The sequence below is a fragment of the Corylus avellana genome, chromosome ca6 (genome assembly GCF_901000735.1).
Source record: "Corylus avellana chromosome ca6, CavTom2PMs-1.0".
NCBI classification, from domain to species: domain Eukaryota; kingdom Viridiplantae; phylum Streptophyta; class Magnoliopsida; order Fagales; family Betulaceae; genus Corylus; species Corylus avellana.
In genome coordinates, this window is record NC_081546.1 from 9,208,705 (window position 1) to 9,235,512 (window position 26,808).

The 26,808-nt window shown below is 34.6% G+C and overlaps 1 protein-coding gene across 1 annotated transcript in view; it reads right to left on the bottom strand.

Moving 5' to 3' along the window:
- Positions 1 to 1,051: 1,051 nt before the first annotated feature.
- Positions 1,052 to 26,808, bottom strand: part of LOC132184337 (isoamylase 3, chloroplastic) — a 32,744-nt gene continuing 6,987 nt past the window's right edge. Inside the window, exons 8-24 of the mRNA XM_059597932.1 lie at positions 25,549 to 25,653; positions 23,765 to 23,899; positions 23,541 to 23,627; positions 23,075 to 23,132; positions 21,273 to 21,336; positions 17,225 to 17,324; positions 16,357 to 16,457; positions 9,624 to 9,675; positions 9,079 to 9,141; positions 5,453 to 5,542; positions 5,294 to 5,366; positions 4,494 to 4,573; positions 4,069 to 4,173; positions 3,890 to 3,988; positions 3,716 to 3,777; positions 2,135 to 2,243; positions 1,052 to 1,467 (exon numbers count right to left, since the gene is read on the bottom strand). Of these exons, the coding sequence (XP_059453915.1) occupies positions 1,357 to 1,467; positions 2,135 to 2,243; positions 3,716 to 3,777; positions 3,890 to 3,988; positions 4,069 to 4,173; positions 4,494 to 4,573; positions 5,294 to 5,366; positions 5,453 to 5,542; positions 9,079 to 9,141; positions 9,624 to 9,675; positions 16,357 to 16,457; positions 17,225 to 17,324; positions 21,273 to 21,336; positions 23,075 to 23,132; positions 23,541 to 23,627; positions 23,765 to 23,899; positions 25,549 to 25,653 (1,494 nt within the window). The 3' untranslated portion in view covers positions 1,052 to 1,356. The remainder of the gene's footprint in view (positions 1,468 to 2,134; positions 2,244 to 3,715; positions 3,778 to 3,889; positions 3,989 to 4,068; positions 4,174 to 4,493; positions 4,574 to 5,293; positions 5,367 to 5,452; positions 5,543 to 9,078; positions 9,142 to 9,623; positions 9,676 to 16,356; positions 16,458 to 17,224; positions 17,325 to 21,272; positions 21,337 to 23,074; positions 23,133 to 23,540; positions 23,628 to 23,764; positions 23,900 to 25,548; positions 25,654 to 26,808) is intronic.

A 26,808-nucleotide genomic window follows, 5' to 3' on the forward strand; every position in this document is an offset into this window, starting at 1 on the left:
AAATTTACAGAAAAATCTTAAAAAACTTAACATTTTTCTTAAACTCATAAAATTTTGTAACGTCATCTTAATAACATAAAGAAAAAACTTTAGAAAACCCATATGAACTTTCACGCGTTTTGAAAATTACTCTTTCGAGGTTCAAAAACTATCAATTAATGATATCGGACTTTCAATTCCTTTCAATTACCTCTCACCCGTTAAGATTTTCCATCAAAACTTGTTAAAACGAAATGGAAGTTAATGAGAATTTTATGAAAATTTTCCTAATATAAAAATAGAATAAAAGTGTGATGTTTCACATTTCTTTCTATTAAAGACTCATCTTCCTGGTTCCTACACCGAACCTTCCACCCACATTGACACAAGATCGTGAAAGCTTTGGTTGTGGTCCATTGGGGGTAGTAGTGGGTAGGAAATAGGAATCAGAATCACTTGCCATTCACCAAAGTCAGAAACTCACAAACCATACAACAATAAGATATGATGATTCACCCTAATCCATGTTTTTTTATCTCCCAAATATATATATATATATATATAGATGTCCACACAAGAAAAAGGGAAGAAGAGATTCGAACTAATGACCTCTACTTCATAAGGATAAGACATGGTTCATAGCCAATTAAATTACCTCTTAAAGATGTTATTGTATATTAACTAGCTAGTCGATATACTAACATATTAAATAGTTACATGCTAATATAGCATAGCTAGTATTTAGAGCATCTCTAGTAGGAGTGATTATTTTAACTATATATATATATATATATTTTCTATTTTAATTACTACATTTTCAATATAAACTCTAATAGATTATTTATTCCACTATCTATTTTAATTATTATTTTCAACAAATTGAATAAAGATTTGCTGAGCTTGCTGAGCACTGTAGCTCAACAAATCATTTGTTATATTAATAAGAAAAAAAAAAAAAAACCAATCTTGTTCTCTTTTTTCCTTGGGAACACTCTTGCCATAGCTAATGTATGTACATTGCAGGCACTGGAGGAAAAAAAAAAATTCTACAATAATAAACCACTTCCAAATATGATTGCCAAGTTCCAGAGTGTTTCTTTATTAAGGTAGTAGCAGAGTATACTTTCTCTCATCCAAAAGTATAATGTATTATCATGAAGTAACTTTATGCTCTCTTACACTGAAAATTCAAGTTTGGGATTGTTTTCTGCATCACATTACTTGCATTCCATGTATGGCATTGTTTTCTCCACATCTTTAGTTCTAACCATGTCGTGGATGCATGGAACCCGAATGGTCAACCGCGTACGTTGTAATCCAGAACAGAACAAACTGCCTGAGGATTTCATCAGCAAGTAGCTCCAGCAAATCATCTCATCACTTTGCTTCAAGAAGAATTGAAGAGTAGGGAGCAACATTATAGGTGCTTCTAATGCCTGGGACACCATCTGGGACAAAGTCATCAGGAGACTCAAGACTAGTGTCCACCTGCAATAAATCAACCATGAATCTAAGTCAACCAAACCCACCTATTTGAGGAGTCCAAGAATTTTCATAAAAGAATGTAAGAAAATCTTGTGATTGTTGTAGCTCATTTTCCTAAACCCTTGTACGGATATAGATTTGTGTCGTGTGGATTGGCCTTTTATACAAGTATGCCTTCATTGAGTCCAAACTGACGCAATTCTATAAAGCAGATAAAAACCTAATCCAACGTGTTTCATGAGCCCACGCTACACAAGTAAAACGAAAAGAAAATGTTAAAGTGGATAGAGGAACGAGGATGAGGGATTATGTCAGTGAACAAAGTTCAAGAAGTACTACTACTGTGCACTCGAGCAGCGTTCCAGTCTAGATGTGCTGAAGATCAGTTGGTTCACAGATGGAGTCAAAGAAATGGATGGAACAATGTGAAGATCTAAACTAGTGAGCACAATGTGCCATCATGCAATATTGTTTTAAAGAACAATACCATTAGTATGCTGAATTTAAAGAACAAACAGGTGAATCTAGCAAGTGGACATGACATGAATTATAATTAGAGAAAGGAAAATTACGTGATTTGAGGGAAAAATTAATTCCAAAATATGCAGATAACAATCCACGGAAGCAGTAAACAGTTTGGCAAATGTATCAAAAAGGGGAGAGAACTAACCACACGAAACCAACTCCTCCTTCCTGGTGGTCGGATTATTGGAACTCTGACAAAATAGTCGTGAGCATTGAATGCCAAATAGATGTCTGCTCCATTATTGTCATGAAGCCTGCAACATTAATGTATTAATAAGAGTTCCATACCTAGTAATCATTTTCTGATTTCAAATTATGGAACCTCAGGTCTATGCTTCTAAAGTTAACTACATTTTGTTTGTATTATGATCTTGTATTTATCTCTCCCATTTTATGTCCATAACCGAACATGTTATTTTTTGCTGGTGATGCAACATAATATGCATGTTTTCAACTCTACTATCTTGGAATCATGAATACTACGCCCAATCTAGAGGTAATATATTAAAAAGTAAAAGTTTTGTTAAAAGAATAAAAGAAGAGAAAAAAGAAGGCTGTAACTAGAGCACAGGGGAGTATACCATAAGTCCCCCACGAAATATAAAATGGAGAAAACTACAACCTAAAATTCAACGAACCCAAGAAATCTTATAAAGGAGAAAAAAATACCGCCCAAAGCAGACATCCTGTCAAAGAGTGATTTTGGGAACATATGCTTAAGCTTATTTTAGGACATCTCAACACCATCAAAAGTTCTACTATTTCTTTCTTGCCAAATGCAACAAACAATGTAGAGGGCATGCATTTGATACCCATACAACTGCTATGCCTTCTAAGCCTCCCTTTCCAAAACTGTAGAGAAACTCAAGCCCTCTTTCAACCCCAAAGAGCAATATAATAATAGCAACCACAAATCTATCAGAACTGAAAGTGAAACGAAACTGAAAAACTGTTTCCACTTTCTCACACACAACACAACACCTATCCACATTGAATCTTCTTTCTCCTAACAGATTCTCCACTGTCAAAATCTTTCGTAAAACAGTTGCCCCACCAAAAAATGGAGAAGGGAAGATAAAAAGCAACTTTGGAAGTGCCTTCATGTGTCAAATGCCTCCATAGAAACAGAACCTATTAAGGACTCATAATGAAATGAAAATCAAACATGCAGTGTTCTTTTAACTTCCAACACATTCTTACCTCCTTTCTCCAAATCTCTAATAAATAAAGTTTATATGAAAGAGAACCACAAATTCTAGTTCCCAATCATGCACCACTTTCACAAATATGGATCCAATTGTATTGCCTTTGCTACATATTTCATAGGACAAGATTGTCAGGCAGAAGGGAAAATACAACTCTTAGCACCTCTAAATAAACCATACCTAGCCTCAAGGTATCCTCCAGGTTCTAATTGAAATGCATCTAATATGATATTTAATTTATTGTAATACCAGCATTCACTTGCTTATCGTAGAGGCTGTCAAATGTCAGGTAGAGGGTTCAAGCATTCTATAGTCCATATGTAAAATAGGATTCTTGCAACTGTCGCAAGGATCCTATGAAAACAAAAGCAATCAAGGATATAGTGTCACATGAACAAAAAGAAAATAAAAGATAGTAAATGCCATGAACCTCTGGCTGCATCAAAAGGAGTCCAAACAATCAATCAAAACTGTTTCAAATATCCATATTCTACTCGCAAGCTAAATGTATAACTTCTTACGTAAATGCAAGAAATTTGCTCTTGTAATTGTCCCAGTTGTCTTCATGCCAAGTCACATTATCCTGCAAAAAAGAAGTGCTTCATAAGTCCCATAAGAATTAAGAAGTGAGTACTTAAAGATTCATGTAAAATATTAACTTGATTCATTTAAGTAAGAATTGAAAAAGAGATTACTTTGTTGAGAAAATTTTCCTGACGAAATAGGTGATGTGTTCGCCGAAATTTGATGGCCTCTGAGAAGAATCTGAAATGATTATTCCTCCGTGCATCCAACTGTCTTCCCCCAAATAATTGAAATAATTAGTCATTATCTGAATTGTATCAGAAAGAACAAATGTAAAATAGAGAATCACCTGTTCCCACTGGAAATGGTTAATAATAGTATCATGTCCATAACTGTTGTTATTTCCATAGCGAGTATGCCCATATTCATCCCCCATTAGCATCATTGGAGTTCCCTGTTTATATGCACAGACAAAATTACATCGTTGCTGCAAGTTCACTGGTAGCATGAAACGAACAATTGAAATCTTGCAACTGACAGTTGACAGGGATAAATTCCAAAAAAATGATAATTGAGTGAGAAAAACTGGTTGAGGAGGTTTTGATAAACTATACACTGCCTAACAATCGTCATAAAAAAGAGTTATTAAACATCTGAATTGGGAAAACCATTTATCCAGGCTAAACAAGTTTCGAAACTTATTTTCAACAAGTTAAATACAGAATAAGATGGTACAAGTAGATGATACATGACATTTCTTTTAAGTTCATTTACCTGAGAGATCATTAATGCCAAATGGAAGTTTTTCATTTGACGAGAGCGTAATGATTTGATACTGGTATCATCAACTTCGCCTGTCAAATTAATAAAAGGTCAATTAAAACAAGACATCTAGAAATGAAGAAAAGAACAGAAGGAAAAAAAATAAAAATAAAAAGAAACCTAAAAGTTAATGCTACATCATCAGATAGGTTCGCAAAATTCAGGGTCCAAAATTGTCCCTGCTAGCCAACTCACTAAATCCTCCCCTAGTTGGTGACCTTGGTTCTCTTTGTTGCAGACTGCATGATTGAGACACTAGAATTAGGGCCCAGAACTGTCCCTACCCACCAGCTCATTACTCTCTCTCTCTCCCTCTCCCCATTATCCCCCCTAAAAAAATATCCCCACAGAAAATCAGATTTTGGGATGCTATCAGTAGTAACTGTTACTCTAATTAAACATCTAATACGTGTGTGAAGAAAGTATGAAACTGTAAAAAAGTTAGGATGCTAGCCATTGATATCAAATGGTTGCACTATCAAAAAAAAAAGAAAAAACCCATAGAAATATGAACAGGTCAAGAAAACAACAATGCATCTCCAGTAAGCAACATATGTAACATTATTGCAGTACAAAACGATTCAAGGACAAATGAAAAAGAGTAACGTCAATCAGTAGTGTTGATACAGTTTTTAGAGATTTTATTGAATGCTGACATTTAAAGCTTATACATACTTGTGTAGTGGTGTGATACACAGAAAAGAAAATACATGGACTTTTCATCATATCACAACTATTATATCAAGCATCACCTTCTAAACCACAATTCCAGCTCAAATTATCATTGCTTCCATCATTTCCACCTTCTCCATTAGCATCATTGTGCTACAAAACCAAAACTTTTAAGAGAAATAGCCCATGCTATAAGATTCAATAGAGAATAAACTGATGGATTTAAAATTTGAACATACCTTGAAGTTGTATGAAACAAGATCATAAAGTGTGAAGCCATCATGTGCAATAACAAAATTGACACTATGATAAGGCTTGCGCTTATTCATCTGTAGAATCGAGTAAAAAATATGAGGACGACAGTCATATCTTGATTTAAGTGCAGTTACTAACATATTTTTCTTAAAAAACTGTTAGAAACCATTTACCCCAAAAACTTGAGCCACTCAAAAGTGGGCCAACAATGTACATCAAGCTCACAAACACACTAACACCAACAAGAACAATAAACTGACATATATTTCAGCAAACTTGCTGTTCCCTGGTAGTTGGGGATGAAAGCTAATTACGTACCACTAAGATAACAGTTTTCCAAATAAATTTTACAGCTAGCACCAAGCATTAAGAAGGACATCCATACTCAACACAAGCTACCAAAATAAAGGTGCCATATCACAGTAAGGATGTATTCCCTCCATCTAGTGTTGATCAAGATACTTTGGTGAAAAAAATTATACCATTTGGGAAAATAAGGGTAAGCTGTTTTTTTTGAGTTCATATATGAGTAATGCTAGAAAGAGGACTAGAGTCCTCCTTGAATCATCCCAAATGTTAGATCAAAATTCAATAATAATCATCTCAAATTCAATATTGAATTTAAAAGCCACATCATATTTGGGAGGACTCTAGTACTCCTTCTAGCATTAGTCTATCATATATATATGACAGCTGAATCCTTCTAGAGAATTGGCTAAAATTGCGACAAGTGTATATTTTGAGCAAATATGCTTAAGTTAAACATGCATTAGGGTTTAATATGTGTTTGATATGTTTAGCTTACATATATACCATTTATTTCTCTAAGGCTTGCACCAAAACAATCCACCTCTCTCTCTCTCTCTCTCTCTCTCCCTCTCCCCAACAGTAACAAAAAACGGAACCTATTGGCCTAAGAATACAACCCCAAGGTAGTTCTTCTTAACCTTCTCTCTCTCTCGTTCTTTTTTTTTTTTTTTTTTTTTTGTTTGGCAAACCAAGTGGGAGAGGAGAGTCGAAGAATTTGGTTTCCAACCCATTTGATTCTCATAATTTTTGCATGCAATGATTAACGCTATTTCCTTGATAATGTAGGGAAATTGAGCTCTAAGCGACTGGTAGACAAGGATTGATTATTCTATATTTCTATTTGTGTCCAATTAATGTTTGAAAATTTTGTTTGTGCAATCATTCTTCAGCTTAGTGTGTGTTTTTCTTTGACTTTTGTGTTTTGTATAACAATACTCATACTCTGCTTTTTGTTGCAATTTAACCAAAAAAAAAAAACTTGTATTTAGATATCTATATATAGATATGAAAATTATGTTTTGTGCTACTTTGATAATAATAACACAACCATCAATAAAAAATTAAAAAAAAAAAAAAATTGTGATTGGGGTATTAACTGCATTTAAGAATAGCACAACCCTCTACAAAAAAATTGTGATTGGGTATTAATTGTATTTGTAGGTACATATTTGTTTTTTCAATTTAAATTTTGTGTGCTTTTTCTTTGATAAAAATTGCAACTTCAGAAGTAAGATACTAAATTTATTGAAATTTTAGTGGGGCTAATGGAAGATTATATTGGGTTTTTGTTTGACTTTTGTGTTTTGTATTGTTACTCTGGATTAGCAATACTCATACTATGTGCCATATGTTGTAGTTTAACGAGAAAGATAAATTTTTGTATGAAGCTATCAATATATAGATTTTTTTTTGATAAGTAAAAGTATTATATAACAAGAGCGCAGAGGGGCGCAACCCATATACACGGGAAGTAAAAAAAGAGCAATATATAGATATAAACTAATGTTTTGTATTACTTTGATAAGAATAGCACAACCCTCTGCAAAAAATTGCGATTTGAGTAATATATATTCAATTCATACTCAATGTGTTTTTACTTTGAGAAAATTGCAAAACTTCATAATTAAGTTAATAATTTTTTTGGATTTTTAATGAGCTAATGGAAGATTATAGTGAGTTTTTGTTCGACTTTTGTGTTTTGTATTGTTAAATTGGAATAACAATACTCATACTCCGTGCAATTTGTTGCAGTGCAATGAAAAAGATAAATTTTTTGTATTCAACTATCAATATATAAGTATGAAACTAATGTTTTGTGCTACTTTGAAAAGAATAACACAACCCTCAGCAAAAAATTATGATTTGGGTATTAATTGTATTTGGAGGTTAATATATATATATATAAGAGTGTGAAACTAATGTTTTGTGCTACTTTGAAAAGAATAACACAACCCTCTGCAAAAATATATATTTTCAATTTGTACTATGTGTGTATTTTTTTTCTTTGATAAAAATTGGAACTTTAGAATTAAGATAATAAATTATTTGGATTTTTTGTGGGCTAATGGAAGAGAATAGTGTGTTTTTGTTTGACTTTTATGTTTGTATTGTTAATCTCGATTAGCAATACTCACACACTGTTTTTGTTGTAGCTTAACGAAAAAGATAAAATTTTGTATTTAGCTATCAATATATAGATATAAACTGCTATTTTGCACTGCTTTGATAAGATAGCACAACCCTCTGCAAAAATACTTACATAGAGGTTGCAACACACGAATCTTACATCTTGACATAATGCCTCGCAACATTATTTTGGATGAGAACGTTTGCCCAAAATTTTTTTATTTTAGCCTCACCAAAATATGCTCTAGAAAAGAGAGTAATGTATCAATGTTGGGTGCAAGAGGGAATAGTTTATATAGCTCCGGAAGTATTTTGTTGCAGTTTTGGAGGGGTTTCTCACTACAAGGATGTTTATAACTACAGAATGATGGTGTTGAAATGGTTGGGAAAAGAAGGAATATAGATCTCGATATTGATAATTTGTTTTGTTCTGTTTTTTCATTCTTTTCCTTTTTGTATTGATTCCTCACAAACCAAAGGAAGTATTGATGTACAAAACAACAGTTACATTTTTTTTGATGAATTGGAATTGGTGATTTGTTCTGTGTGGTTTTTGCAGTGTTATATAGTTTTGCACAAAACAATTATTTTGAAATGTGAATGCCACTTTTAGATTCATAAACAATAGGAAAGTTTCTCTCTTTAGTCAATATGTTGTAATAATTCTGAATTTTATTTCATTTTTGTTGCTGAGAATATGTGGGAAATAGTAAAGCTAGAAATTCTTTATCTTGGATTTTTTTTGGGAAAAAAGATAGAAAGAAATCCTTTTCATTATTATTACTCTTATTTTTTTATTATTCTTTTTCAAGAAGATTCCTTGAAAAGATTTTTAAAATTAAATTATACTGAAAAAAAAAAAAAAAAAGCGCTATATGGATGGTATTGAAATCCAATTTGCCTGAGAATACCAAAACTGGAGGTAAAGCTTTCAATATCAGTAATGAGCTGATAACCCTATGTCCAATTTTATTGGCAATCCATCTGACCTTGATCAGGTTAAGACACTTGGTTTTAGAATATTTAGGCCAAACCACTGACTTGTGAGTACCAATAAATAGTTTCGTACTTGGCAATAAAGATCAATAATTTAAATTTATAATAATAAAAAATGGAATATAACATATAAATAGCAAAAGAACCATAATGTTACTGCATAAAAAATGATGCTTACTTTGTAAAGGTCAGCAGACCCAGAAACCCGAGTTGCAAAACTTCCCTTCATACCAGAGTCACCCTATGTTATGTACAAGCGAGACAAAAATTAGAAAGCAGGAATAATGGCATGTGATTAATGATATAACTATTCTTTCTCTCCATTGAACACTGTCATATGTGACTTAGGCTAAAAAGCTACAAAGAAATGACTAATCCTGTGAAGAGAAAATGAATGTCAAAGTCTCACATTAAACATATATTCCTACTGGAAGTTACAAAGTTAACCCATTTCTGGACTAGTTAATGCTGTCGCTTCAAACATCTAATAGAAATCAGTTTAAATTGAAAATATTTTAAGAAACTCAACCCAATTATTGAATTTACCAGAGAAACTAGAAGATCCCTTTCAATCAAAATTGTTTATTCATTTTTCAGAATTTTTATTCTCCGATATAGGCTGTTATATTTCATTATTGTTTTTAAACCGTTCTCAAAACAAGGACAACAAGCTATAGAGTCATAGACCCACTACATAGGATAATTGCTCCTTCTTAGCATTACCTTGATAAATCTTCTTATGTCATCACGGTACTTACCATTCCACTCAGCCCACCTGCATAAGAAATGGATTAAGGTACCCAGACAAGCAAAAGAAATCACCAACAAAGAAGGCAACATTTACAACTCACTTCCACATAGGGTAGAAACTCCGAATTTAAAAGATCCAAGTCAAATGTTGAGAGTGAGAATTTACTACTCAAGGAGGTGTCACCCAACACAAACAACCACCACCAATGTTTATGGTGTGCATTTAGCCCTAGCCCACCATTAAATAAAAATTAAAAATTAAAAATTAAAAAAGAGAAGAAAACAAAGAAAGGGTGTTCAAGCTCCTTTCTGAACCCAGAGACTACAAGGAACCACTAGAACCCTATCAAACAGCATTGAAAGCATGGACAAAATCCGAGAGTAAACATTTCAGATACTGACAAGTTGGCTCTAGTTCACAAATTTCTACTTTTGCTTAATTTTACTATATTACCTTTATTACAGATGTAATGATGGGACTGCTAACTGTACAAAGCAACAAATCTGCATAGATGTAGATATTATGTCTAGTCAACATCCCTATAGTACTCCCTTAAAAAAAAAAAAAAAAAATTTATAAGGAATCGACAAATCTCATTAAAAGTGTAAGACACCCCTAAGTACATAGAAAGGCGCTCTTTAAAAAATGTTTCATTTTTTATTGTTACAAAAAAAAAAAAAAAATGACACTCCAGTTACTCCAAATTTAAACTACTTAATAAATACGCAACTAGAGCATCTATCTATGGGCAAAATAAATATCTAAGCAGTTGCATTCCAAACTTCTTTTGTCATGCGGAGAAATAAATATCCCTTACTAACCACTGGTAGCATTAAGTGTAATAACCACGACATAATCATGGAATTCTCAGCCCTCCCACTTATCATAAGAAGCATCATCTGCCTTAGGTTCAAACACTTTGCCATTAAGGTATCCCAACTTTCCTCGATTCTTAATATATAACATGGCTGACCGTAGGGCTGTTAAGAGAGCAAGCCGCTCGCGAATGAGCTCGGGCTCGGCTCGCATAAGCTCGGCTCGTGCTCGACTCGAATATTAAATGAAGAGTTTCGTGAACACGAATCCTGGCTCGAATATTAAATGAAACTAGCTCGGCTCGACTCGGCTAAGCTCGTGAGTAGCTCGTATAAGGTTCGAATTGGTAGTTATTCACATAATTCCTCATATTAATATTAAAAATTGATTTTTTTTTTTTTTTAATAGCATCATTTTATTATAAAATGATGCATATCCTCTCTCTTTGAAACCAAGTATCTTGCTGTATTGACTTGGGCTCCATAGTTTGCTAGCAAAACTAAGCAAATGCTCATATGCAAGCTGACTTCTTGAGCCGTTTAAGAATACTTGAAGTTTAAATTTATAATAAAAAAATAAATTAAATATAAGAGCTAGCTCGTGAACTGGTTTGGCTCAAGCTCGAGCTCGAGTAAAATTTAAATAAGCTAAGCTCAAACAAGGAAAATTCGCTCAAGCTCGGCTCGTTTACACCCCTAGTTGACCGCAACCAAGAAAGATAATTCAGCCCATCCAATTTCACAGTTGTGATTTGGAGAGCATTTGAACCTAAGGTAAATGACGCTTCTTATGATAAGTAGGAGGCCAAGAATTCCATGATCTTGAGTTCAAATATCCAACCAAATATCTCCAAAACACAACATGTGGGTCAAGTGAATTACAAAACAGTGAAAAGGGATACTAGAACTTAAGGAGAAAATGCACTTTACCCCCTTAAAGTTTCACCCCATTTTCAATGTTTAAAAATTTGCAATGCAACCCAAAAAAGTTCCAAAAATTAGCAATGTGACCTATCCGTTAGCCACCTTCGTCTTCTCAGACGAAAAATTAATCACGTGCGCAAGAGAAGACGAAAAATTAATCACGTGCGCAACACGTGCTGTTTATGTTCCAAAACGCCCCAAAATGCCCACAACCCCATGCGTTCAATTACCTAGTGGTTATAATGCATGTTCTCAAAAAAAAAAAAATCACCCTCCTCATGCGTGTTTTATTCAATTTTAAACAATAACTTTTATCTTTTTCTCTTAAACTAAATACAAAGACATAAAAGCATATCTCCTAGAAGCTCACTTCGAATATAATCAAAGCATAACAGAGGGAATGTGTTACAAAAATTGTATTACCCGCATCTTCTGATTTCGCTCACAAGGCAAGTGTTTTTCCTTTTCCAATTTGAGGTTAGTAAAAAAATAGGAGTCTTGCAAAATTAGGGTTTTGTGAAATTGGGGGTTTTGGTTTTCTATTGTTAAGATGTTGAATTCGGTTACTTTTTGTTCTTAAATTCAATCAACATTTTGTTTGAATCTTATAACATGAATATTGTTCGACTGTACTAGTGAGGCAATGTTTGTTTCCTTTTGGATCGCCACCTTTAGTTTGTGACGTTGATAGATAATGGCATGAGTTGTATAGAGATATTGCTTTCACATGTGAATGATGCTTTATTATCACATGTGAATTGCTTTGTGCAAAGTTGGATCCATGCGCGTGGTTTTTGGAACAATAGTGGTCCCCATGTGAGTAAATTATGTAATGTTTCAATGTCGTTGTCTAGTATGCGCTGAAACATTAAAATTTCTTTAATATGTTACCGCATATTATGTCTTTTTTAGTACACACTATAAAACTTTTTGTCCAACATTAATATATCATAAAATGTCCTCTGTTGTTATGATAATGAAAGTAACACTCCTGTATTTTATTAATTCACCTTATAGGATGGTGTCTTCCAAATTAGTGTTTGAGGTTACTTACGGGGTAGGTTCGACAAGCACATTGGTTGTGAGTATGTAGGTGGTGAAGTTGTTGTTCATCATGAGAGTTATGATCCTGATAAGTTGTCATTTTTTGTGTTGGATGATATTTCAAAAGAGTATGGCTACAAGTTAGGAGATTTAATGTACTTTAGAGATCCTAAGAAGAGTTTAGTTGATAGTTTGCACTTAATAACATCTAATGATGATATGATCTTTATGGTTGCGTGCCAAATCAAGCACTTTATTGCGCAATTATACATTATTTCTTTTGGGGAGGGGGGAAATGATGAAGAAAATTATGAAGAAGACGATGAAGATAGAGGGAGGATTGATTTGAATGATCCTTGGTGGGCAGACAAGATTAGTGATGATGAAGACCCTTTTTATGTAGATCTTGATAAAAGTGATGGTGGGGTTGGAACCTCCAAAACAAATTGTAACATGTCCAATGTAGAAGCTGAAAATCGGAGTGATGCGTATAATGAGAATGAGAGTGATTAAAAGAAGGTACCGAAGAGGGTGATGAAGATGGCAATGGTGATGATGAGGTTAATGGTAGTTAATAAAAAAAAAAGATGCTGAGAACCACACCGAAGCGAATGATGGTGGTAAGTCCAAAAGTGGTTGTAAGTTGAAGAGATCAGTTAAAGATGCTGGCACTAATTCAAAAAAATGGGTAGAAGTGACATACTCGAGTCACCATTAATTAGTGATGAAGATGGTGAAATCACATCTATCCCCAATTCTGAATTCCAAGTTGTGGACCTAGTTAATCTAATCCTATCCCTTCGTATGAAATTCCCAATCATACAATTGTTTTGTTTAGAGAGGTTGTTAAATAGTTTAATCTTAAAAGGGGGAAGAAAATTAAATTTGAAAAAATGAAGAAAATGTATAGTAGTCTAAAGATGACAAGTGTCGGTACCGAGTGTATACCAATTAGATACTTGATCAAGAGTCTTTTTAGATAAAATCTTTACAATCTAAAGATGTGTGTGGTAGGAAATACAAAAACTCTGTTATAAACTCAATTTGGATAGCCAACAAACTAATAGACAAATTTTGAATTCAACCCAACATGTCTTTGGATATGATACAACATGAAGTGAAGGAGAAATGGAAAGTAGATGTAACTCCTAGTATGATGTATAGGGCTAGGGGAAAGACAAATAAAAAGATATATGGCAAACTTGAGGATCAATATGGGAGGCTATGGTGCTGTTGTGAAACATTGAGACAGACTAACCGGAGAAGTTGTGTATTGATGAAGGTGGAGAGACCAAACCTTAATGTGTCTCCAAAATTTCAAAGACTATACGTTTCTCTGGCAGCCATGAAGAAAGGATTTTTAGAGGGTTGTAGGTCTGTCATGGGAGTGGATAGGTGCTTCGTAAAAGAACCATTTAAGGGCCAACTCCAAGCTGTAGTTGGTAGGGATGGGATCAACATGTATCTAATTGCTTCTGCTGTTGTTGAAGCTAAGACGAAAGACAATTGGATGTAATTTTTGAAAACCCATGTCTAATCTTGGAGCACATGAGCAACATGTCATGCCTACATTCATTTCAGATCAGAAGAAGGTAAGTTATGTTCCATTTAACATGAACTCTTCAGTCTTCATGCATTTTCTGTAATTGTTGTAGAAGCTTAATGTATTATGAATTTTTTTTTTTGGTAGGGTCTTACGCCAGTGGAAATCAACTAGCATAACTTACTTAACAAAGGAAAATCATAATACATGAGGGTTTGGTTTGTCCACCTTTATCGACACACAACTTCATTTGTCGATATGTCTCAATGTTTCACAATAGTCTCATAGCCTCCCATATTGATCCTCAAGTTACAATATATCTTTTTCTTTGTCTTTCTCCTATCCCCATACATCATGCTTGGAGTTATATCTACTTTTCATTTCTCCTTCACTTCAAGTTGTATCACATCCAAAGGCATGTTGGGTTGAATTCTGAATTTGTCTATGAGTTTGTTGGCTATCCAAGTTAAGTTTATAATAGAGTTCTTTGTATTTCCTACCACATACATGTTTAGATTGTAAAGATCTTATCGGAAATGAATCTTCATCAAGCATTTGTCTGGCATACACTCGGTACTAACACTTGTCATCTTACACACCACTATACATCTTCTTCTTTCATTTTTGTTTTTTAATTTAATTTCCTTCTCCCTTTTAAGATTAGACTCTTTAACAGCCTCTCTAAACAATTGTATGTTTGGGAATTGCATACGAAAGGATTGGACTAGATTAACTAGATCCACAGCTTGGAATTTAGAACTGTGGATAGATGTGATTTCACCATCTTCATTACTAATTAATGGTGACTCAAGTATGTCACTTCTACCCATTTCTAAATTAGTGTCAACATCTTCAAATGATTTCTTCCACTTACAACCATTTTCAGACCTACCACCATTATCCCCTTCAATGTGGTTCTCAGCATCTTGCCATCTTTACCATCATCACTACCATTTACCTCATCATCATCATCATCACCACTGCCATCTTCATTACCCTCCTTGGCACCTTCTTCATTATTCTCATCCTCATTATATTGATCACTTCGACTCTCAACTTCTACATTAGAAGTGTTACAATTTGTTTTGGAGGTTTCAGCCCCACCATCACCTTCATCAAGATCTACATCAAAAAGGTCTTCATCATCACTAATCTTGTTTGCCCACCAAGGATCATTCAAATCAACCCTCCCTCCATCTTCGTCCTCGTCTTAGTAATCTTCTTCATCACCCCCTCCCCTCCCTCCCCCCAAAACAAAAACAATGTATAAGTGCGCAATAAAGTGCTCAGTATGGTAGGCAACCATAAAGATCACATCATCATCAGATATTATTAAGTGCAAACCATCAACTAAACTCTACATTAAATCTCCTAACTTGTAGCCATACTCTTTTGAAATATCTTCCAACACAAAAAATGACAGCTCATCAGGATCATAACTCTCCTGATGAACAACTTCACCACCCACATACTCACAACCAAAGTGCCTGACGAACCTACCCCGTAACTAACCTCAAACACTAATTTGAAATACACCTTCCTGTAAGATGAATTAATAAAATACTGGAGTGTTACTTCCATTATCATAACAAAATAAGACATTTTATGATACATTAATGTTTGACAAAAAGTTGGACAAAAAGTTCAAATCTTATTTATAGTGTGTACTAAAAAAGGCATAGTAGGCGGAAGCATGTTAAAAAAATATTAATGTTTCAGCACATACTAGACAACGACATTGAAACATTACATAATTTACTCACAGGGGGACCACTATTGTTCCAAAAATCACACGCACATGGATCCAACTTCGCACAAAGCCATTCACAGGTGATAATAAAGCATCGACCACATCATTCACATGTGAAAGCAATATCTCAATACAACTCATGCCATCATCTGTCAAAGTCACAAATTAAAGGCAGCGACCCAAAATGAAACAAGCATTGCCTCACTAGTACAGTCAAACAATATCCATGTTATAAGATTCAAACAAAATATTGATGGAATTTAAGAACAAAAAGTAACAGAATTTAACATCTAACCAATAGAAAACCAAAACGTTCTTTACAGCCACTTGGCAATCGAAAGTGTGGGGTTGGGGGCATTTTGGTAAGTTTTGGAACAAAAACAGCACGTTCTCCGCATGTGATTAATTTTCCGTCTGAGAAGACAGAGGTGGCTAACAGATGGGTCACATTGCTAATTTTTGGAATTTTATTGGGTTACATTACAAATTTTTAAACAATGGAGGTCAAATTGAAAGTGAGGTGAAACTTTGGAGGGAAGTAAAGTGCATTTTCCCGAAGAAATAATGAGACAAAAAATTTTATTGATAAGTAATCAAGATATCAATAAATGAGGCAAAATTAAAGTTACCTATCCCAATTTGGAAATCTTCCAACAAGATAGAGACCTCCACAATCCCAAGGTTCTGAAACAATCTTACATCTTGACAGCACAGCATCTTTGGCAATTGCCTAGCCCAAAAAACAATGATAAGATCAGTTGCTAAACCAGAAACCTTGCCCCCTTATGCAATGCTATTAAAGTAGAAGGAAAATCTGCATACACGCTGCACATAATGCATTCATTGAATTGAACGACAGAGTTATCTGTACAATAACAGTGCATTTATTTTGGGATTCTAATCACCAAGATGTAAAGAATCCAATTAGAATTTTTACATAAACAGAACACTGTATGCTATACAAAGTGTGATTATCAACTACCAGAAAGTTCATAGCAGTCCTAATTTGAAGGTATTGTCATGAACATATCAAATCAGCATCTCACATAGTATTCCAGTAACTCTCTATTTTAGTTTTCTTTTTAGTTCTAATAGAGTTGCTTGAATGTATAATAATGAACTAGTAATTCAAGTTTTGTTGAACCTGTTGTTCCCGCTTATGGGTTAGTAGGTGGTGCTAGGTAACTACGTGCCTCTCGGTCAACTTCCTATGTCTCTACCTAATGCAACCTGTGCCTATGCCTCTGCGACCTATCCCATCCCTGCTCCAGGGGCACACCAAAGAACTTCACCCCAACAAGCAAAGGCTTTCTAAGATAATGTTCATGATAGTATGGAAAATCTATTCAAGATATCATAGGGATTTTTTGGTCTTTCTTTTGCTGAAAAATTGCCACCACTCCACATCTTCCCTTGGAATCTCCAGAATTTTCAAAAAATCACCATATTGCACTCTTTCCTGTAACAATATATAAGCAGATGCATACGAATTCTTACCCTAATAATCGGGGGAGCATTAAGTGGAGAACCGTCTGCTCCTCGACAAAGAACACTAGCAAGGTCAAAGCGGAATCCATCCACATGGTACTCAGTAACCCTGCAAATAGGTGAAAGAAAAGAATGATAAATTTTGAGACCTAAAATAGCAATTCAGTGATACATAAATCAAACGAATACAACATATGCTACAGCAGGAAACAGTATGTCCATCAAAAAGAAGCATAGCGTCAGTTTCACTAATATTCCAAATCCATTAAATTACTCATGACTGCCTTTACATCAAAATGGGTAAAGAGCTGATTCCTCAGGATGAATCAGGATAGTTTTCAATCAAAGTTCTAGATATTTGTTCCTCTCATGCCGTAATAATATTTACTTGAAATTGTTAACAGCAAGGAGGATCAACAGTGTCAAATATCTTGAAAGAAAATATTCAGAGATTGTCAAAAATGGCCAAAGTATAATGGTCTGTTAATATTTGTTTATTTCACCAAAAACATTCCACTTGATTACATTTCATTCATACACTAGTATTTATAGGAGTATACACAATGTTCTAGATTCAGAACACATCACACTAGGACACCTCAATACCTCCCTTTCTCTCTAACACTCCCCCTCATGCTAGAGCTTATATATCATATTAGCTTAGCTTGTACAAATGAACTCTTATTGTCATAAAGGTTTTGTAAATCCTCATTCGCAGGTTCAAATACCATCAAGTTGGTTGAAAAACATGAAGAACCGGTTGAAAACACCACAGCTGTAAAACCACCAAATCAGTCAAAATCGAACTGCACTGGCTGAAAACCCATTAGAACTGGCTGCAATAACATTGAACTGGCTGAAACATCACGAAACCGGACCAAAAACAACATAAAACAGCCAAAATACCATCAAACTGGCCAAAAACCAAGCTGAATCGGCACTGGTCAAAACATTTCCAGTAACTGGCCAAAACATTGCTGGAAAACTCTGAACCGCCCAAAACGTCTCTGGAAACCACCAAAATCTTGTTGAAAACAACAAATCCAGCTGAATCATGCCGAAAACTCAAACACCGGTCGAAAACTCACTAGGTAACACTAATGCAGGCCGAAACGCAACCAAGAAATGCCAATATCAATTGGGTCAACTCACTCAGGTCTTGGTTGATCTGGTTCAGTTTTTTTATTGGGCCTAGGCTTGACCCAAGTGAAGAAAATTTGGGTATGGACTAGGCTTTGAACTTGGGCTGGACTTGAATAAGCTGGCCCAAAGATAAAACTGGGATAAGGTATTCCGAAGGGGTAATTACCTTTTGTCCCCATGAACTACAGTGTCTTGGCACTTTTCCCCCATGAACTACCAACTATGACACCTAACCCCATCAAACTACCATCTTATGACAAAAAGCCCCATTCTGTCAGTCAAAAGGGTTAAAATTGACGGTCATGTGCAAGTTATGTGCTATTTTAAATTTTTTTCTTCTACTTTTGCCCTCACTTTAGACCAAGAAAATGATGCTTATACCCTCCTAAACCCTAATCCAACACATGAAAACAATTTAAAATGAGGGCAAAAGTGGAAGAAAAAAAATTTAAAATGGCACATGACTTGCACATGACCGTTGACCGTCAATTTTAACCCCTTTGACTGACGGAAGGGGGCTTTTTGTCATATGATGGTAGTTTAATGGGGTCAGGTGTCATAGTTGGTAGTTCATAGGGGGAAAGTGCTAAGGTGCTGTAGTTCATGGGAGCAAAAGGTAATTACCCCTATTCTGAATAAGGAATTAACCCAAACCAAGGTTATCCTAATTTAGGATAGGCATAACATACGCCCGAAACCAAACAATCTTTTTCTTCTTTGAAACACACGAGATTTATCGTTGGCAACCAAACGACACCAACCACCACCTGTTGCCAACGACACCAACCACCACCACTACAGGAACATAAACAAACACAACTGACAACCAATAATGATGACAACCATAACTAACTCCGACCATCATCGCAACCACCTTAGATTCATCTCATAATCACAATCACCAAATATTGCCTCACTGCCTTTCACACGACCGTTAACCACAATCGAACAACACAACACACAGCTTGCAATCAAAACACAATCAACGCCAACACACTCAACCACCAACCAGCAGCTACACCCGGTAAACGCCAAATAGAATTTTTTTTTCTTTCATCCATCACTTTATTGCCACCGACCGCCATATTGATGAGGGACCAAATATTGGCTCACTACCTTTCACATGACCGTTAACCACAATCAAACAACAGAACACAGCTTGCAATCAAAACACAATCAACGCCAACACACTCAACCACCAACCACCAGCTACACCCCATAAACGCCATATAGAATTTTTTTTTTTTTCTTTCATCCATCACTTATTGCCACCAACCGCCATATTGATGAGGTTGATGGCGGTTGGGTGAGGCCGCCATTGACCTTCCCCCTACACTACTGCTGAAGGATAAAAGAGATAAATGAAGAAAAAATGGGCAAAACAAGGGAGGGGCGGGGCTACAATATGATATGATGTTAAGATTTGTGTATTTCACCAAAAACATTCACCTTATTACATTTCATTCATATACTAGCATGTATAGGAGTAAATAAAATGTTCTAGATTTAGAACACCTCACACTAGGTGTAACACCCCAATTTCATATTGGGAAGATGAGAAAAAGCCCATACAGAGTGGGTGGTTTATAAAGATAGTTATGAGTGTTAAGTCCCACATTGCCTAGTTACTAAGTGAAACTGGAATTTATAATGAATTCTAAGAAAGCTCTAAATTGACTAGTCATTTTTGGGTGATAACGCAGATGTAACTAGCGCTTTTTCCTGGGTCCTTACAAGTGGTATTAGAGCCACCTAGTAACACCAATTCATGTGGTACTGAAGCTCTGCATGATGTGACCCTAACGATGACATCATAAATTTAAGGGAGGGAGTTTGTAACACCTCAGTCCCATATTGGGAAGATGAGAAAAAGTTCACATAGAGTGGGTGGTTTATAAAAGATAGCCATGAGTGCTAAGTCCCACATTGCCTAGTTACTAGGAGAAACTGGACTTTATAATGAATTCTAGAGAAGCTCTAAATTGACTAGTCATTTTGGGGTGATAGCGCAAATGTGGCTAGCGCTTTTTTCTAGGTCGTTACACTAGGACATTTAGGGTTGTAAACGAACAAGTCCATTCAACAACCTGCATGTATAAACTCGACTCGAATTTGGTTTGTTTAATAAATGATTCAGTCGTGAGCACAAAATTAGGCTCAATTATTGAATAAGTGTTATGATCATTGCATCTACCTATCAAAAAAAAAATTATTGAATAAGTGTTATGATCATTGTGTCCCACATAGATTAAGTCTAATCTTAACTATTATGTCTATATAAGATCTTGGGCACCCTCTCCTTCCAAGCCGGTTTTCAAGGATGAGTTCTACCCAAAATTTATAAAATTTGGTATTCACTTAGGGTAGAAAAGCACTACAATACTCCACTCAGGGTAAGAGAAGACCACAATTTGACTAAAGCATTCTTTGATTTCTTTATAAATAAAATGGTCTATAAATAGACTACAATTAATAACACGATAACACCTAAAAGATAACATATCAAATATTCAAATAAACCTAATCCTAAATAATTGAAATCCTATTCTAACACAACTATTAATCTAATCTAATCCTAACATTCTAATCCTAATGATTTGGAATTACATTCCAACTCAACCTTATCTTATCCCTATCAATGAGCTATACTTGTATAAAGTCGGCTCAACTCGTATAACTTTATTTTTATTATTTTTCAAAGTATTATTTTAATTTTGTAATTAGAACATCTTAAATAAAGATGAATTCTCTTCCTAATATAATAATTGTGATTCACCCAGAGAATAAAATTTACTATGTGAAAAGAAAACTTCAAGACATATAACAAAGTATACTTTGAATTTCCTACGGTAAAACATGATATATGCCATGAGTAATGTGTTACAAGTGAAATTATTTGTAAATTCTCCCATACCAATGTCTTAAGCTGTCAAGAATCAGTTCCATGACCACAGGATGGTTGCAGTTTAATGTGTTTCCTGGAGAGCAACAAAATACGGCATCTTAGGAAATTTGAATGCTTATAAGAATAGTTTTAAATATTTGTTAGACTAAATAAGTTGCAAAGGCATGCAGATCATACTTCCGGTAAACACTAATGTAAAATGTAATTTGCCATAGCAATTGTCAGTCAAAGTAGAACACAGCTTAACATAATGGAGTTGGCAGCTGTGTACTTGACCAGCAGAAAAGGAATAATTGGCAAGTCAAGCAAGCATTTCCAACATAAGCTTAAAATAGAGTTCTAGCTCCTTTGCTTTCATGGATGTGTGGATTTGTTGCCTCCTCGTGATACTTGATCCCAGGATGCTTCATCCATAAGGATGGAGAAATTTTATAGGTGTTTCGTTCCCTTTATACCAAATTTTCAAGAATATAAATATTCTTAATAGTCTCCAAAGCTTCAATTTCAGCTTTTAATAGGTGGTAAGCAAATCCAAAAGTTACTCACTTGTCTCACTGTTATACTCATACTTTACATTTTAGGGTTGTAACCACTAGATAATAAGTAAAGCCATGTTAGTTTTGCATTATGACCACTGTTTTATGACAAGAAACTACATCTTGTTGGTCAAGGCAAAATTTCATTCTTGGTGAATAGAACATAGAATGTCTTATGAATAACCATAATGATAAGATTTTTCTCATTATTAGAAACCAGAAAATGACTTAATTTTTCCCTACTAAAGCAAACTCTTTAAGAATCTCATATCTTAGTAGTGTCAATTCTAATATCACAGCCACGACTGTCACCACCTCTGCTGCCGCCATCAAACCACCTTCCTACCATTGACAACCAGTGTATCTCTCTACATTCTTTTAGAGGTTGATAAACGCATTCTTCTCCTAGGGACTAAAATAATTAATCTAGTTTGTGTACAATCTTCTTTTGTGCCTGCCTTGATTTTCCCTCTAACCAAAAGAACAAAAAAATTATAACTATAGAGTTCATTACTTTAAAAAATATTAATTACTATATCTAAATTCAGCTATCTACACGTTTGTGTACATATTATATATTAACATATCTTTTATGTATATATATGTCCCATGTTTTTATGAATACCATATCAACACATCGATATTGCATTATTTCAATACCTCATCTGTATGCCTGCTTCAGACAGAAATAAATACCAGCAATGAAAGATGAGATGCACCCGTAGTGACAAACATTATGACTTCTACATAAGAGCCAAAATATAGCATTTTGGAAGTAACATATTGAAAAAGGTGTGGGTTAATAACTTTTTTGATATCTGGGTTTTGAGGTTTTTTAATTTTCCCCCCTAGGTTTTAAAACATGACTAATCTAATACCTCAGATTTTGGAAAATACCAAATCACTACCTCTAGTTTGAAAAATTCTATGGGGATGGCCGAACTACCCCCAATTTGACAAACTGGGGGTGGCCGGGGGTGATTCGGTTGAAAAATTCTATGGGGGTGGCCGAACCACCACCCCCGGCCACTCCTATAGAATGTTTCAACCTGGAGGTGGTGATTCGGTCTTTTCCAAAATCTGAAGTAATAGATTAGTCATGTTTTAAAACCTAGGGGAGAAAATTAAAAAACCTCAAAACCCAGGTACCAAAAAAGTTATTAACCCAAAAGGTGTAAGAAAGCAGTCCAAAGATAATTAAAAGATATATCAGTAGAAGTTTAAATCCTTGAGGAAAATCAGTAAGAAAACTGCCAAGAAATACAATTCGATTACCGCAGCCAGAGAAGTTTAGCAGTTGGCCATTATTGTTCATATCCAGCATGTAATAAACCTGTAGAAGGATTTGAGGCACATTTCATTAAGAAATGAAGAAAAAATCTAATAGATGATAACTGTATGTTCCCATATCCTATCCAATTTGGTTCTTTTCAGCCACTGGTTCATGACCTTCAAAAATTGCAGAATCTAACTTTCCAGTCACAGATTTCTACCTTAATTGTTCTATAGAAAACTCAAATATGAGTAACTTTATATGTCTCAGCAGATGACAGTAACAAAATAATCAAATTATACTATAAGTTGATACAATGAAAATTTCTAAACAAATATTATAGAAATTGAGAACATTCCAACCATCCAGTATAGCATAAAAGCATCCAAGTGCTCCAAAACATAGAACATTAGGAGCATGACAGCGCAAGATGAGTAAAAAAATCTCACAACAGAAGTGAAAAATCACCTTATTGTCTACGCCACGAAATGAAGTGGTATGAGGGTGGGCATCATCTGCCTCATTAGTATGATTATAAACAACATCCAAAATGACCTGTAGAAAGAAAAAAAAAATCTCATTTGACATAACAAGTATTGGAGAATTCTAATTAGTGATACAACAAAAAGAAAACTACTTGCAACTAAAAATAATACATATTTTACTTTTGAGGGAAGAAAAACGCAACACACCTCTATACCAGCACCATGCAAGGCTTTGACCATTTCTTTGAACTCCCGGGAAGCATTAAGTGGCCCTCCACCATCACTGGCATAGCGACTCATAGGAGCAAAGAAATTTATTGTTGAATAGCCCCATGTATTGATCTAGAAAGACAAATAGTCCCAATACCACTTGGTAAGTCAGGTTGTGAGAGAAAAGGAAAAGAAAATCAGAGGATAAGCATTCATGTTTTTTTTGATAAGGATAAGCATTCATGTTCAATTTGCTTCATCGAAGTAAGTAAACCATAAAATTTAAATATATAAGGGAGGAGGGGGGGGACTCAGCCAAAAGATTATTATACTACAGCTTCGCTTCCTTGACTTGAATTTGTGGTTAAACAAAACCCAAAAGTATATTCTGGGAAATAGTTGTAAATTAAAATATGCTTAATGGCACTTTCTTGGTTGATTATTATTCTTCTTTTCTTTGTTGAATTTTTTCAACTTACCAGAGAAAAAAGGCAGTTCATGTAAAGATTGTTAAGGTCTTTGTGATGTGACATGTACCATCAAGTCATGTAAGCCCCAGCTGGTGTTTCTTTTCAGGTCAATTTCTTTCTCCTAGTCGTTAAGTTTTTTAGAGCTTAACTTCTCCTTGTCATGCACAAATTTAAAATACCTATTAGAAACCGCCCATCACTCTACATAAAGGGGCATATTATTCGGCCAGGAGAGCCAAAAAAAAAGGGCACAAAGAAAAGAGGCAACCACACACTTGTTCTCACAGTTTTGTAGCGCCGCATGGTAAAAGTTCTTCAATTTTGTGGTATAGTTGCCTCTCAAGAGAACTAGAGAACGATTTTTCCTGTGTTAAAAAGCTATCTTTTGTGTGAGAGTGAGATTTAAGTATATTGGAGCTTTGGTTTTGAGTAGTTTTTTTCTTCATCACTATTTTGTACTCCATCTTTTGATAGTAAAATTTCTTCTTAGTTGTCTCCGCCTGTAGACTTAGGCTTGTCAACTTGAACCACCTAAATCTTGGTGTTTTGTATGATTGACTTATTTTTATTTTGTTCTTTTCTACTTTTTTGCAATCCTAAATTTCAATTGTCACAACAAACTGGTATGGGAACTTGGATCCTCTTCTGCAGGATGGCTATTATAAAAGTCAAATCATCTAAACATTAAATAATAATATCAAACTAGGGCATTCCATTTCGTTTATGCTACTCAGTGGTAAAATATACATTCAACACACAAAGCAATATAAATTTCATTTACAAATTAGGATATTCAAATTCAGAAACATAAAGATGTACGGAGATATATAAACAAGAAACAGGTACGTATACTTTCACGCATCAAAAAATGTATAAATGGCATGTAGGCAAACAAATAAAATTGTTTTTGTGTTTACGTTGGCATTGAAACATTCAGAAAACCAATTATATAAAAATGAGTACATAAAATTCCACAACTTCACTGATCCAAACAGTAGTGGAACTACAGTCCAAAATTAAAATATACCAAAATCCTTGCAACAAGAAGAATAGTTTTTGAAAGCTTAGGCAATAATATAAACATAGTAATATTGACATAAATTATCCTTTCTTCCATATGCAACAACATGAATACATTGATATCATAGACGTACAAATCTTATAGCATATAGAATTTGAAGCGAAATGTTTTAATTTACCATGTGATCTCTAGGATTTGGGAACCACTGAAACTCGAACTCATCAAATTCAAAGACAGAGAGGTACAAATCTTATAGCATATAGAACTTGAAGCGAAATGTTTTAATTTACCATATGATCTCTAGGATTTGGGAACCTCTGAAACTCCAACTCATCAAATTCAAAGACAGGCAGCAACTCCACGGCATTGATACCAAGCTCTAGAAGATGTGGGATCTTTAAATTAAAATGAGAAAGGAAAACGTCATAAAAACACGATATATCAAGTGTTCAAACAAACATTGATCTTTACATACCAAACGTAAAAATGATGATATAACTCCACTCATTAGAGAATCATAATCAAAGTCTTCTAATCAATATCTGATTTATGCAGCCATGGTTTGCCACTTTGCTCCCACAAATAAGGAAATTAGCCATCAAAAACAGTAGTTTGGCAAAAGACCAAACAAAACAATAGCTTCTACAGACAATGTATAAATTTATTAAAGCAATAATTAACTGTCCAAAACATCAAACTATGTCTGTCTAAGGGTTTTGAAAACAGTTTTATCGCTGCATTAAATAAATGTCATTTGCACCTTAGGTGGCATAAAACCTTGAAATAAGCAAAGAGTTTTTTTTACCCAAACTGCAGTTAAATATCCATATAGCACATGCCATAAATGATAGCCACAAGACCTTTCACTAAGCACTCTTGATAGTACAAACCGCACTGATGTTATTATAATAACTTGTAATAGGTTTACTGGAAACACCAACAGTGTTGGATCTAGTATACATTATCATTAATATTTTCTTGCTTTTCCTTTTCAAAAACGTCCACTCCTCACCAGTGTAAGAAGGCACTAAATTCACCTACATTACAATTCCTCCCCTCCAACTCCAGTGTAGCCTAATACCAATTAAGCTAGCTAGTTATATGTCACTATTTCTAGTCTCGTCAGAATTCTGTGAAAAGCTTTTCAAGAAATTTTTCCACGGCCTGCATATAGGGATTTTACTTATCTCTAGAGATCTTAATTATAATCTTAGTATTTTAGGCTTATTTGAAGGTTTGGTCCTGTGCTATTTCAAAGTGAAAACCCTAGGGTTGGCATTTGGATGTATAAATATCCACAGTTCCACAGAATTGGACTAATTTTTAGTTTAAAGATTTATTGGAAAAGAAAGGCTCCTATTCATCTAGGTTTTGTGAGACCACAATGCCCGCACCTATGCTTGGAGCTCAGTTTTGTATAGACCCCCCTCTTAATGCATTAACTGTACCAAGTATATCTTTTTTCTAATTAACTCCTCATCCTTGTCCTCTCCCCTAACAAACAAAAAACAACCCAAAACCCCTTCTTTTAGTTAAGAAGAAAATTGAAG